The sequence below is a fragment of the Poecilia reticulata genome, linkage group LG12 (assembly GCF_000633615.1).
Source record: "Poecilia reticulata strain Guanapo linkage group LG12, Guppy_female_1.0+MT, whole genome shotgun sequence".
Lineage (NCBI taxonomy): Eukaryota > Metazoa > Chordata > Actinopteri > Cyprinodontiformes > Poeciliidae > Poecilia > Poecilia reticulata.
In genome coordinates this window covers 6,982,636-6,994,371 of record NC_024342.1, presented here as the reverse complement: position 1 = coordinate 6,994,371, position 11,736 = coordinate 6,982,636, and the positions used below count along the sequence as shown (strand labels likewise).

Below are 11,736 nucleotides of genomic sequence, written 5' to 3'. Positions count from 1 at the left end.
GAGGCTTGCCAAGGACTACATTAAAGTGAGGACCGCCACTGAGGGTTTCAACACAACAAATAAAAAATAAAGGCAGGAATCTGATGAAGAGGAGGCCGGAGTTCTTCCTTCTTGTGGTACATCTGTGGAGCTAGAACTGTGTTATAACACATCGAAAGACACATGTAATGAACTTTAAAACCGACTGAAAAGGCGCCCAGTCGTTCATTTACGCAATCCCACCTAAAAAAAAAGTTACACACACGGCCACCAGATTACAAGAAAAGCAAAAGAAAAAAGAAAAACGTTTTGGCCGACTGCATGTGTGACTATCACAAAAATTGCCGCTAAGGAGGATTATTGTGTCAGATGGCGTGTACACAATTTAATTTGTGCTTTCCAGTGTGCATGTAAAGTGCGGGAGTTTTACACTTTCACTATTGGTATCATTTATCATTTATTTTTTATTTTTAAATATCACAATAAATATACTACATATGGACATTGGCTTTGGTAAGAGTTACAAGTTCATCATTGTTTGTTTCTCCACTTCACACACTCGGACGTGACCTTTGTCGCTCGTCCCGTCGGTGGCACCGGCAAAACGGATGTATTCTGACGACACGGGATGAAGGGTCATGGGGAGAGGGGAAGGTCGCTGTGTGGAGATTATGTGGCTCAAACAAACTTATAACACGAGGAAAAAAACTTTACAGTTTCATGCATGCAGATAGGTTTTAATGCTTCAAAAGAGATACAGGAGTGGGATGGCCACAGTAAACTTGAATTTATTGACACAAAAAAAACCAATATGATCCGCTATCCTCTTCACCCTTAAAAACACAGGTTTTTGTTTTTTTTATCTTTTTTTTTTTTTGACAAGACTGTGAAAACAACCACAAAAAAAAAAAAAAGAGACCATAACAGACATTACAAATGGAAATCTACAAAATAAAACATAGCAACGACAGCATCGATGCTGGTTCTGGAAATTTACAAAATAAAATTTGTATTATTGATTAATTATTTTTCTTCCCCCTATCTTTTCGTCCAGTTCTTTTGAGAGAGCAAAAAAAGCGATAAATGTTGGGTGTGCTGCAACACCGTGAAGAATAGAGCTGAAGACCTACAAGGGCATGGAGTTATCCTAAACAGCAAGGGTTCAAGTCACATAAAGATTTTTTTTTCTTTTTTTTTTTTTGAAAAAAAAAAAAAAGGAAACAAAACAAGCCTATGTATAAAGAGCTGTAAAAATTATGTGGTAGATAATAGTGGTCATAAGCATAGAGAGTGCATAGTTTGAACCAAAAAAAAGCATTAAGACATGAAGAAAACCAACACTGCATGAGCAATATTTTCTAAAAAAACAAAAACAAACTAAAAAGGCTAATTTGGTGACTTTTCAAGTTGTTTCTTGTACGAACATGACTCCAAGTCACATAAAGCTAAATATTTAAGTGAAAATCCTTTGGATAGGGTGCAATAAATCCCTTTTTTGACCCGTTACAACATGTCCATTTCGCCAACTTTACCAGCCCGATTCGGAGCAGGTGATTCGTACGTAAAACCAAAATGAGAAAGGGGGTGTGCGTGTGTTTCGGGGTTGGGGGAGGGGGTTCTTTTCCTCTCGTCTTTCCAAACATTTGGCACAGGCCATTTCTGCTCTGTGCGGTCCACTGAAGAGGCGGCGACACAGAGGAACGGCACGCGGGAACCTCGACAGAGGGAAGCGGCTGCAGCAGAGATCCGTGTCGTGAATTGATTCGTCGTACAGGGAGGGGGCGCTGTCGAGCAATGTGGGCTGTTATTGCCACAAGTTTTTTTTCTCTTAGATATTTTTTTTTTCAAACAACACAAACGTGAAAAACATACATAGCACCACAGAGGAGAGAAAATAGCACCTAGGTTTTGATTTCTTTTTTTTTTCCCGTTCGTTACCTTCCACTGCACAGTAAGATCAATATTTCAGCAAAAAAGTACAGAAGCAGTTTATTAACTTAATTACATTTCCACGAGAGTGGGGCTTTTGTTCAGAGGGTACAAAATGAGGGAATGTCTTGTACTTTATATCACAGAGCATGTTTTTTAGTCTTTTATTTCCAATCTGTTCTTAAATTACAAAAAAAAAGTAATAAAATAAAATAAAAAATAAAAGTGTGCTCTACAAAGACAGAACTTCCAATTGCGTTTGTTTTTTCTTTTTTCTCTTCTATCCTCGTTTTGGATGCGTTTGTACGATTTTAGATGTTTTCTCGTTCGTCTACCTCACAATTAGTACAGTCACATGCATGTTTTGAAGCCAGAAGCAATAAACATTACCAGGAGAAGAAAAAAAATATACAGAAAGTACTTACAAACATTTAAAAAAAAAAAAAGAAAAAAAATCACTTATATATATTTATATGTATATAAATATATAAGGTCCATTCCAAAGAGAATGGGGAGACAATTATGCACAAACAAGAAAACTAAACCAAGAACACAGAAGGTGGCAAAAGGCAGAGAGGATAAAGGGTGGAGGGGCTGTGGGGGCGGGGAGTTTGGGACATGAGATCAAAACAGAGCCGAATGGGATGGTGTCCGTGAGCAACGCTGCGACCGTCTGGAACGGCTGCAGGTCTCAGGGTCGCCTTCGTTGTTTCAGACCAAAAGAATCGAAATCAAATGCGATATGACATGGAGGGGGGACTCGGGCAGAGGAGGCTGTGTGTGTGTGTTTGTGTGTGGGAGGAAGGACGCAAACTCCAGTTTCAAAACTTGCATGTGATAAAAGAAGGCACACTGAGGTTTCAAGGTTATTTTTCTCTATTCCTTTAGATTTTCGCTGTATTCCTGACGTAATTATGTTTGACTCGTGTCGCTTTGTGGAAACAGTTTTTCTTTTTTTTATACAAATAGCATCGTCCTATTATTTTTCAATTGTCTTTTTTTTTCTTTCTGAGAAAACAAAAGTAGGTTTTTCTTTTCTTTTTTTTCTTTCTTCTTCCTCCATTTGCTCGGTAAAAGGTCTCAGCCGATGAAGCACACGGGCCCCACTTCGAATCCGAACTTCTGCGTGGAGCCGCCGAAATCGTTGAACATGATGTCCACAAAAGGCACCTGCTCCACCTTCGGAGTGTTGATCTCGAGTACTGTCTTTTCGTAGCTCTTTTTCAGCTGTCGAGAGAGGAGAGAGAGAGAGAGCGAGGCAGCGGGAGACGGCATTAATTTCAGAAATCCAACAGACCGCGTCGCTTCCAACGACGACGAGGACCAGGTGGCTTTCGTTAACCTACCGCGCAGCCATCGACCACGGCGCGGATGTAGGGGTTGTTGTCGTACGACATCTCCTCATCGTTGGATCCCAGGAAGCGGATGGCCTTGTCATAGTTGTCCTGCTCCTGGTCGTGCCACGCCACCGAGTGGTAACAGTTGTACGTCATGTTCTGCCGGGCTGCCGCGCTCAGGAGGCGCAGGAAGGTCATCTGGACGACGCCGATGGGGTTGCCCTCGGCATCAACGTAGGAAAGCTACGGAGACAAAAAAACCCAACATATTTTAAAAATGAAATCTAGCATTCCAGCTTTTACACCGGGAAGAAGGTAAATGAGGGATGCAGGGACTGTTTTCCAGCAGACACCTACAAATGTTATCAAACCCTGCAACGCCGCAATAAGTAACAATGTACTGAAATCGGGCTTCAAAATGTTATAAGACCTCACTACAGCCGCATTACGTAATAAAATTCAGCATCTTGCAATACTTTTTCTCGCATTATGTAAAAACGTAGCATATTTTTACATTATGCAGAGGTAACTTTTTTTTTTTTTTAAATAATCTAATAATGTGGCACATAATGTTGTAAAACGATCACAAACTGTTCATTATGTGCACACTGAAACTGACACTTTAGACAACGAATAATTAACTTTTGGTCATTTAGTTGCCTTTCCGGCCTCATGTCCTCGGTATTAACCTGCATGTTGTTCATTCAAAATGAGTTCAAGAATTTTACTCAACTATTACATAATGCTGGTTTATTAATGTTTTATTACATTTTAAAGCCTGATTTTACTACATTATTCCGAATTGCAGTTATTGCATAACGCAGTGTTACAAAGCCAAACTGCATTTAATTTTGTGAACAAATTTCAATGAAATTATTTCAAGATTTAAGTTGGGGGTTTTTGAGGCGAGTGTGTGGGGGGATTTCTGGAAAATAATCAATTTATAGACTCAGATTTAAGATGCAGTACTACCACCATGCTGTACAGCTCCTCTGAATTACCAGAATGTACAATAATCTAAAGCAGAGGTCCCCAATCTTTTTATTATCGCGGACCTGTCAAGACTTGGACATTTTGCTGCAGCCCGGGGAGCAGGGGGGGATGAACAGTCAGATAAGGCTTCTGCATGTTGGTGATCCCGCTAAATCCTGAATATACCCAATGTGGGTTGTCTTGACCCTTTTATCGCAGCCTGTGGGTTTTTCCCTGACTGGGACCAAGAATACAACCTGTTGAATGTGACGGGTAGCCAATCAGAAAGCGCGRTGACGTAAGAACAGAGGGGAATCCTAAACAGCTGACATATCGCGCAACTGTGAGTCCGGTGGATATTGGAGATGATATGTGGAAATGTTTATTATTTAATCTAAAGGTCATTATTATGTGTTTGTTTCTTACTGTTACTCATTTTGCTGCTTGTGGCCTCAGTATTGGCACGCAAGTAACCAAGAAAATCCGGTTAAAGGATTTTCAAAATAAAAGATCCTCCAGACTCAAATAATACATAAAACGGAAATATTTAATAATTTCTTGCATGGCCCGGTGCCATTTGGTCCATGGATCGGTACCGGTCCACAGACCGGGGGTTGGGGACCACTGATTTAAAGCAGTTACATAAAAAACTACATAAATCTGTATAACACATCAAACCAGACCGACATGAGCATATTTTTCTTTTACTGTCAATATTCGAATGAGTTACTATTATTATCAGCATAATATTATTGTGTCAGTAGATGAATTGTGGATTGATGTCATTACATAACTACATAGAAATATAACATTTATGTCAGCCATCTTTAGTATCAGTTTGGATCTTTGGAAGTGGGCTTCTGCGGTGTCTTTATCAGTAGTTACCATCTTACCTGTGAGACCTCAATTTGGAGAAGCAGAAATTTTAGCCGGATGGTCCCACTAACAACAATTCACCAAAGGGGATTTTATTTTTTTATTTTTTTTCCATCTTACAAAAGGTAAAAGCTAAATATATTTTATAAATCCTTAAACCAACACTACTTTGGATTAGATCTGTTGTCTTCTAAGTATCAATAAGGGAACTCCGGCTGCCTTCAGTGGGAATTTTGGTATCAATTGTCCACAGGGTAAGATCAAATAAACTGCAATGTTGAGCTGATGAACACTGACAACAAAAAAATTGGTCTTTTGGTCTTCGAATAGAAGCATCTCCAAATTAAAGTGTAACTGACAAAAACAGAGATTTTGAGACTTTTAACCAAAGGCACAGAAAGATGAAGAACAAACTAGATTCTCCTGACACAGCTGCACACTGTAAATCAGACACACCCTTCATCCTAATATCAATGTGCTACACATAAACACTGTAAGACACACAATCGTCTGAGATTTCTAAAATTAGTGTGTAAACTCAAAGCCAGTTTTTTTATGTTAATGAATCATTTATGAAAGTGGAGAATATTGTAAAATAACTGTCTGATTCCTTAAATGGCATAAATGTATTTTATGTAATCTATGTGTTTACAAAAGGAGCACTGATGCCTCCAGGCTACAAAAATGTTAAAAAATGAATATGGAAAATCCTTGGAATGAAAGGCAGAACAGCTTGTTCAGATGCTAGATGCATGTGTGTGCAGAATCTCAAACCCACACAAGTGTAATTCTCAAAATAGGAGATATAAGGTAGTAATGACATGCTAATTGCCTCATAATTACCCCAGAATCCCCCTCCTCCTGCCCCCCACCTCCCCACTTTCATGCTCACATTGCACAAAACTGAGCTACATCCCATTAAGATGATTATAGGGCTTCATAATCCAAACTGATTAGATACATCTGGAACCAATCCTAGTTGATCCAGTTTATTTTAATACTCTTAAACGACAATCTGCATACCAACCATCAGGAATCCATTAGATCCACTTCGCCTTGCAGACAAACAGGACTTATTGAGCGTAGAGCGCATGCTGAACGTGTGCCATGCAGCCGGAGCAGCAAACCATCTGGTGCCTCGGTGTTTTCCCCTCCTCGACTGGCTTTGGCACGTGGCGAGTCGAAGCTTGCATGCACATGCACACGAGATACCCCGCAGGGCTGACATTCACAGTGAACGGTAACAAAGAGTGAGGGGCGCCTGATGCCTTTCTTGTACTTTTCCAGATTTATTTCAGGAGTTTGCAGTGTTTTTTTTTGGTGTTTTTCCTTAAAGCGGCAGTATTACATGTAAAATCAACTTTGTTGAGTCTTACATCACACTTTGACTTTGTTCCATACCTCAAAAACGTAGCTGAAGTGTTGATTCCTTCTTGCATGTTTGAGAAATCTTTTAATCTCCCGTGGCAACCGCTCAGCTGAGCAAAACGCCTGGGTGGGGCTAGCGCCATCTTCAAGGACAAAGCTCCTCCTTGGATTTTCCAAGCTTCCAAGATTCTGAGCTTCCACCTGACAGAGCAACCACTCCTCCACTCAGCTCCTCCACTCAGTTCCTTCAGACTAGCCAGAAGCAATTGGCAAATATCAGGTGGAACTGTACACCCTCTGAGCTCGTTGTACGAGCTACGTCTCAGAGCGATGCTGGTGAAAACTGTGTTAAAGTGTTAATGGAGGAGCCATGTTGTGACGACTTCCTGACTTTCTCAGAGAAATGGGCCCAATTTTCAAATTGTTAAATTACAATGTCAAATTTCTTTCATGTCTTATTTGATATATACAGCAACTAAAGGCAACATAGTTACTTGAATGAGCTATAAAATGATACTATGAGGCTGGAAAATACATAATACTGTCCCATTAAGTATTTTTTAAGGCAGATTAAAAAAAAAATTTAAAAAAAGATAGCTGGGTTATTAAAGATTACGATAAGGAAAAAGAGTCTGGACATCCATATTTTCCATATCTTTTTCAGAGTAGGAACCAGGGGAAGATGTTTGTCGTTTTGATGTATTTGTGCTGCGACTAGGCGCAGAGTCATAGATTAAACTGTCTAATCATTCAGGAGACGTCGTTCCATAACAGCACAGGCTCTGAGGCTCATGTTCAGGAGTGGCTTACCAGTCAGCTCTTCTTTTCATTTATATCCCTCCTCACTCTCTGTCCCGTACACTGTGCATGCAGCCACACATCTCAGGAGAAACGTTACCTCTCGATCATCACAAGTCAACAGACTGAGGAGCCAGAAGCTTCTGAGTGGTGACTGAGTGCCCTGACCGCATTGACCCGGATCCACGCTAACATATACTAGGAGTATGTGATCAGCTGCGTAGCAGCAGCAGCAGCAGCACAAAGGGAATCGCAGGATGGGAATATATATGCTCTACTTGTTTTTTTTCGTTTTATTTTTTTTTTCTTTTAAGAAAGAAACCTAAAGTGATGAACTTGTGTTTCATGGTCTTAGCTTCAAGGCACTGAGTCACTTAAGAGATGCTGCTTATATGGAGCAGAGGTACCATGGAGTGGATAAAGCAGGAAGTTGTTTTTTTGTAAATTACAATTTTTCATCTAATTTTGCAGTGGTGTCCAAAGTGTGGTCCGAGAGAAATTTGAGGAACTTGGAATGATTTGGTTTGGTCCCTGATCACAAGTGAAAAATGGTGAAAAATCTATTTAAATAAGCTAAGAGTCTGAAGCCCTGTTTATGTTTTGGATCTAGACAGATTTGATAAAAACGTATTTTTTGTTGAGCAGGTAAATAAATTTTAAAAAAGACAGAAACGAAGATAATCCCAGTAATCTCATTTTTGCATTTTTAATTTAATGGAAACTTCATAAACACAGTCTTAACAAGTATTGTTGCTCACTTTCTCGTGCAATTACCTTAGCATACTTGAATTAAGACAAAACTAACTTACATGTTACTTTTCAGCAAGATATAGGACCTTGTTTAAGTCAATAATTCATTAATATTGATGAAAAATGAAAATAATCTGCCAGTGGAACCAATACTTCTTCATGGGTCGTTTTGGACCCCAGAGCACCACTGATCTAAAGTGATCCGCATCATCCTTCCACCAACCTCTCCTCCATTTCTTTCTGACAGCATCCCTTCTACATTGTTCCTGGACTGAAGAAGAATGCAGCTCATGCCAAAGTCATGCATCATAAATGAACAACCTACAAGCATAGCGCCAGGCTTAATACATACTTCATAGTGCAGAACCAGAACCATGCAGAGCCCGGGCCTCGGTCGGGGACTCCGGGAACCGCAGGCAGAGCCACTTACCAGCGAACCTCTCTTGTAGTGACTATACCAAGTGCCTGGCGAGTCTTTGGGCCATTTTGCCATTTTGCTCTGTAAAATATAAGAAGTGTTCAGGGGAGGGAAAGGTACTTAAGAGTCAGGCTTACCAGTTTACCACGTTTGAATTCACTGAACCAGGAACCGGCAGTCTCCTTTACCCAGGATGTGAGCCTTGCCTGGGGGCACGGATCAACAAAAGAAGGCAGAGGAGGGGTGGAGAAGAAAGGTGTTAAAGAGAGGAAACAGATTTGACAGAAATCTCAGCTCCCTCCCCTCTCCTGGTTTTCAGCTTTTCTTCTTTCTCCTTTTCTTCTCCAGTGATGAATCCTACAGATCTGAAACATGGCTCAGTGAGATCAAGTAGCCTTGCTGGACTACGGAATGAGAGTTTCTACCCACCACTATGGTACGAACTGCAGCTGGCGGCTAATTGCCGCTGAAATATTCATAAGTACACAGTGATATTAAATGATCGCCTGCCTGCATGGAGTTTTTCTTTTCTTTTTTTTTTTTTACATTAATGTTTATGTTTCTGCTAGGCAGTCTGTGTGGTTCTCTGATGCTACAGCAGTGATTTGTTAAAGTGTTCAAACCACTTGAATGTTTTCTAAAAAGATCAAGTAAGTTTTAGTCCGCTGCTGCAAGAACTGTGGATTACAGCCTTACAGCAAACTATTCCCTTTTTTGGAAACGGCTCAAGCTCAAATGCAAAATGAACAGGAAGCCACAGGTTCTCAACTGAATTTAGGTCAGGACTTTGACTGGGCCATTCTAATATATTTTGGTCTAAACCATTCTACTGTTACTCTGGCTGTAATTTTAGGGCCCCTCCTGGAAGGCAAACCTACAATCTGGTCTACAGTCTTCCTGTCAGCATTGCGTTTTCTTTAGCTCCATTCATTTTTCCATCTTCTCTGACCAGTTTTCTCTACCCTGCTGAAAAAAGAAAATCCCCACAGCATGTGCTGCCACTACCATGTTTCACTGTGTATGTGTTCAGTGCGTCAACAGTAAAATACAGCAAAAAATATTTACCGCTTCATTTTCAACTTTACCATGGGTTTTGGAATTTATCAGGTCGTTTATCGATCATCAATTATCGCGATGCGCCTCTGATCCTTATAAGAATTTTCATTTATCAATGCCACGATAAATTCTCCAACATTGTCAGTGTTTGTTAGTTGTAATGGTTTCTCCACTGTTTGCTCAGTGAGTGTCAATAAATATGAAAACATAATTATGCAGTTCCTGTATGCATTTTAGTGACACAAATCACACACTGTCATGTGACTGATGTACTAAAGTAGTGTATTGCAAATGTCATGTTGTTCCAGAGCAATGTTTGCAGTCACAGCCATACACTTGCCTAAAAATATGTATTAAGTAGTTCTTATTGACACTTAGTTATCGCCATAATACAACAAAATAGCGTGATAAAGCTTAACGTCCATATCGCCTACCTTTACTTTACATTTAAGGGTGATCTCCTTAGCAACCACAACTTTATCTCTGACCTACCTTGTGCGCTCCTTGGTTTATCCACTAATATTCTCAAACAAACCTTGGCAGAACAGCTGGATTCACACTGAGGGGGAAACACTTAAACGTTTCTGGTCAAAATGTCTCAACTATGTGCAACTTGGTTGTTCTGTCACACAAAATCCCGATGAAATACGCTGACGCTTGTGGTCGGAAAGAGACAAAACGTGGAAAAGTTTGACAGACGCGCAAACACTTTTAGCCAGACGCTGATCTCTCCAGCTCAGGCTTTACAGATGGGCACTAACATCGTTCTGCCAGTGAAATCCACAGCGCGACTCATAACGGCCTCAGCTGTGACAGTGATGGATTCCTCTATAATTAGCGAGCAAGGTTTGATATGAAACTGTCAGCGGTCGCCTAACGCGCCGATGAAGAATCACCTGTCACTGGAAGACGACGTACATTAAACTCCCGCTGCCTTGAAGGGCAACCTTCGCTCGTTTTCAGAGCAAAGTTTCAAATTCCTCCCTCTCAGCATCTCCAATGTTGTGGGTTTTTTTTTTCTTGTCCTCCATCTGGACGGTGTGGGTTCTCTGATGATAATACGTGGGAGAGTTTTTTTTGGCATCAATGCCAAGACTGACAGTGGGGGCTATTCTCCCCGCCTCAGACACAAACAAGAGAGCAGCCCCATCGCCGGGCGAGGCTATAAAAAGTCCGCTTCATTATTCCGAGTTTAAGCAAACCCCCTTTTCCCCTCCCACCACCCTCTAAGGCTTGATGAGTGGGATCATTAAAACGGCTGTAGCACTTGTGCCATTACACAACCCTCGAGTTGTCAGAGACGGTGTTCCTCCACTCCGCCATGCTCCTCTCTCTTCCGCACGCTCATGCATAATGAACCAGAGAGTGTTCTGGCTGTGTTTGTAACCTGCCTGTGCTTTTGTATGCCACAGAGTTCTTTCTGCTCCCTGTCAAAGCAGCACTCGGATACATTAAAAAAAAGAAAGGAAAAAAAAGCTTTTGGGTGAGGTGGATGTTGTCTGCTGTTTGTAAAATATAACTGATGAGTCATCCCTCACATCTTCTTGTCCCGCCGCGGCAGGGGACCCGGCGAAGGCTAATTATGTGACTACACGAGTCGCAACTCTCGAGGTGTTCGCGTTACGAATACGGCAGTTAGTCCCACGTGTGAGAGAGGAGGGAATAAAAAAATACACGATATTTTCCTCATCTGCCGAGTTCTGCAAACATTTCCTTCTCTGTCGATTCTAACATGGAAGTTTTCTTCCCGACCTCTGGGTGTGCCGTGTTTTCTTTTGTGTAGATATACGTTGCGTGCGCAGCGGCCAGACGTACCCCTTCAGACTTCTTATCCGGGAAGATACAACTCTCTCCACTTGCTGTGAAGTTGCAGTAGACCTTGAAGGAGTCCCGCGAGCAGCCCTGGTTTGGATCAATCCAGTATTCACCTGCAGACAGGAGGCATTGCGGAAGATGTTCAGAGGAGAAAATAGGACATTTGGTGAACGGTGTAAAGCAGTCGATGCCTGTCCTTTTCTCATTCAGATTAACCTGACATCTTAGAATTACATATGCAGCTCTGGAAAGAATGAAGAGACCACTTAAAATGATCAGTTTCTCTGATTTTACTTTGTATAGGTATGTGATTGAGTAAAACAATACTAATGTTTAAACTGAGGAAGAGTTCAGAAATCAATATTTGGTGGAATAACCAGGAGGTTTTTGATGGGTTCAGTGCAGTGGGCTCTTGATTTTTTTCCAGAGCTGTAAATG

The 11,736-nt window shown here is 41.0% G+C and overlaps 1 protein-coding gene across 3 annotated transcripts in view; it reads right to left on the bottom strand.

Annotated features, from left to right (window-relative positions):
* Positions 1–423: 423 nt before the first annotated feature.
* Positions 424–11,736, bottom strand: part of col5a1 (procollagen, type V, alpha 1) — a 104,339-nt gene continuing 93,026 nt past the window's right edge. For 2 of the 3 annotated variants that reach the window (XM_008423596.2, XM_008423598.2), the window contains 4 exons: positions 11,299–11,411; positions 8,565–8,633; positions 3,255–3,488; positions 424–3,135 (listed from right to left, as the gene is read on the bottom strand). In XM_008423596.2, coding sequence (XP_008421818.1) covers positions 2,989–3,135; positions 3,255–3,488; positions 8,565–8,633; positions 11,299–11,411 — 563 coding nt within the window. In that variant the 3' untranslated portion in view covers positions 424–2,988. Of the gene's footprint in view, positions 3,136–3,254; positions 3,489–8,439; positions 8,509–8,564; positions 8,634–11,298; positions 11,412–11,736 lie in introns of all 3 variants that reach the window. The other variant, XM_008423597.2, reaches the window with a different exon arrangement.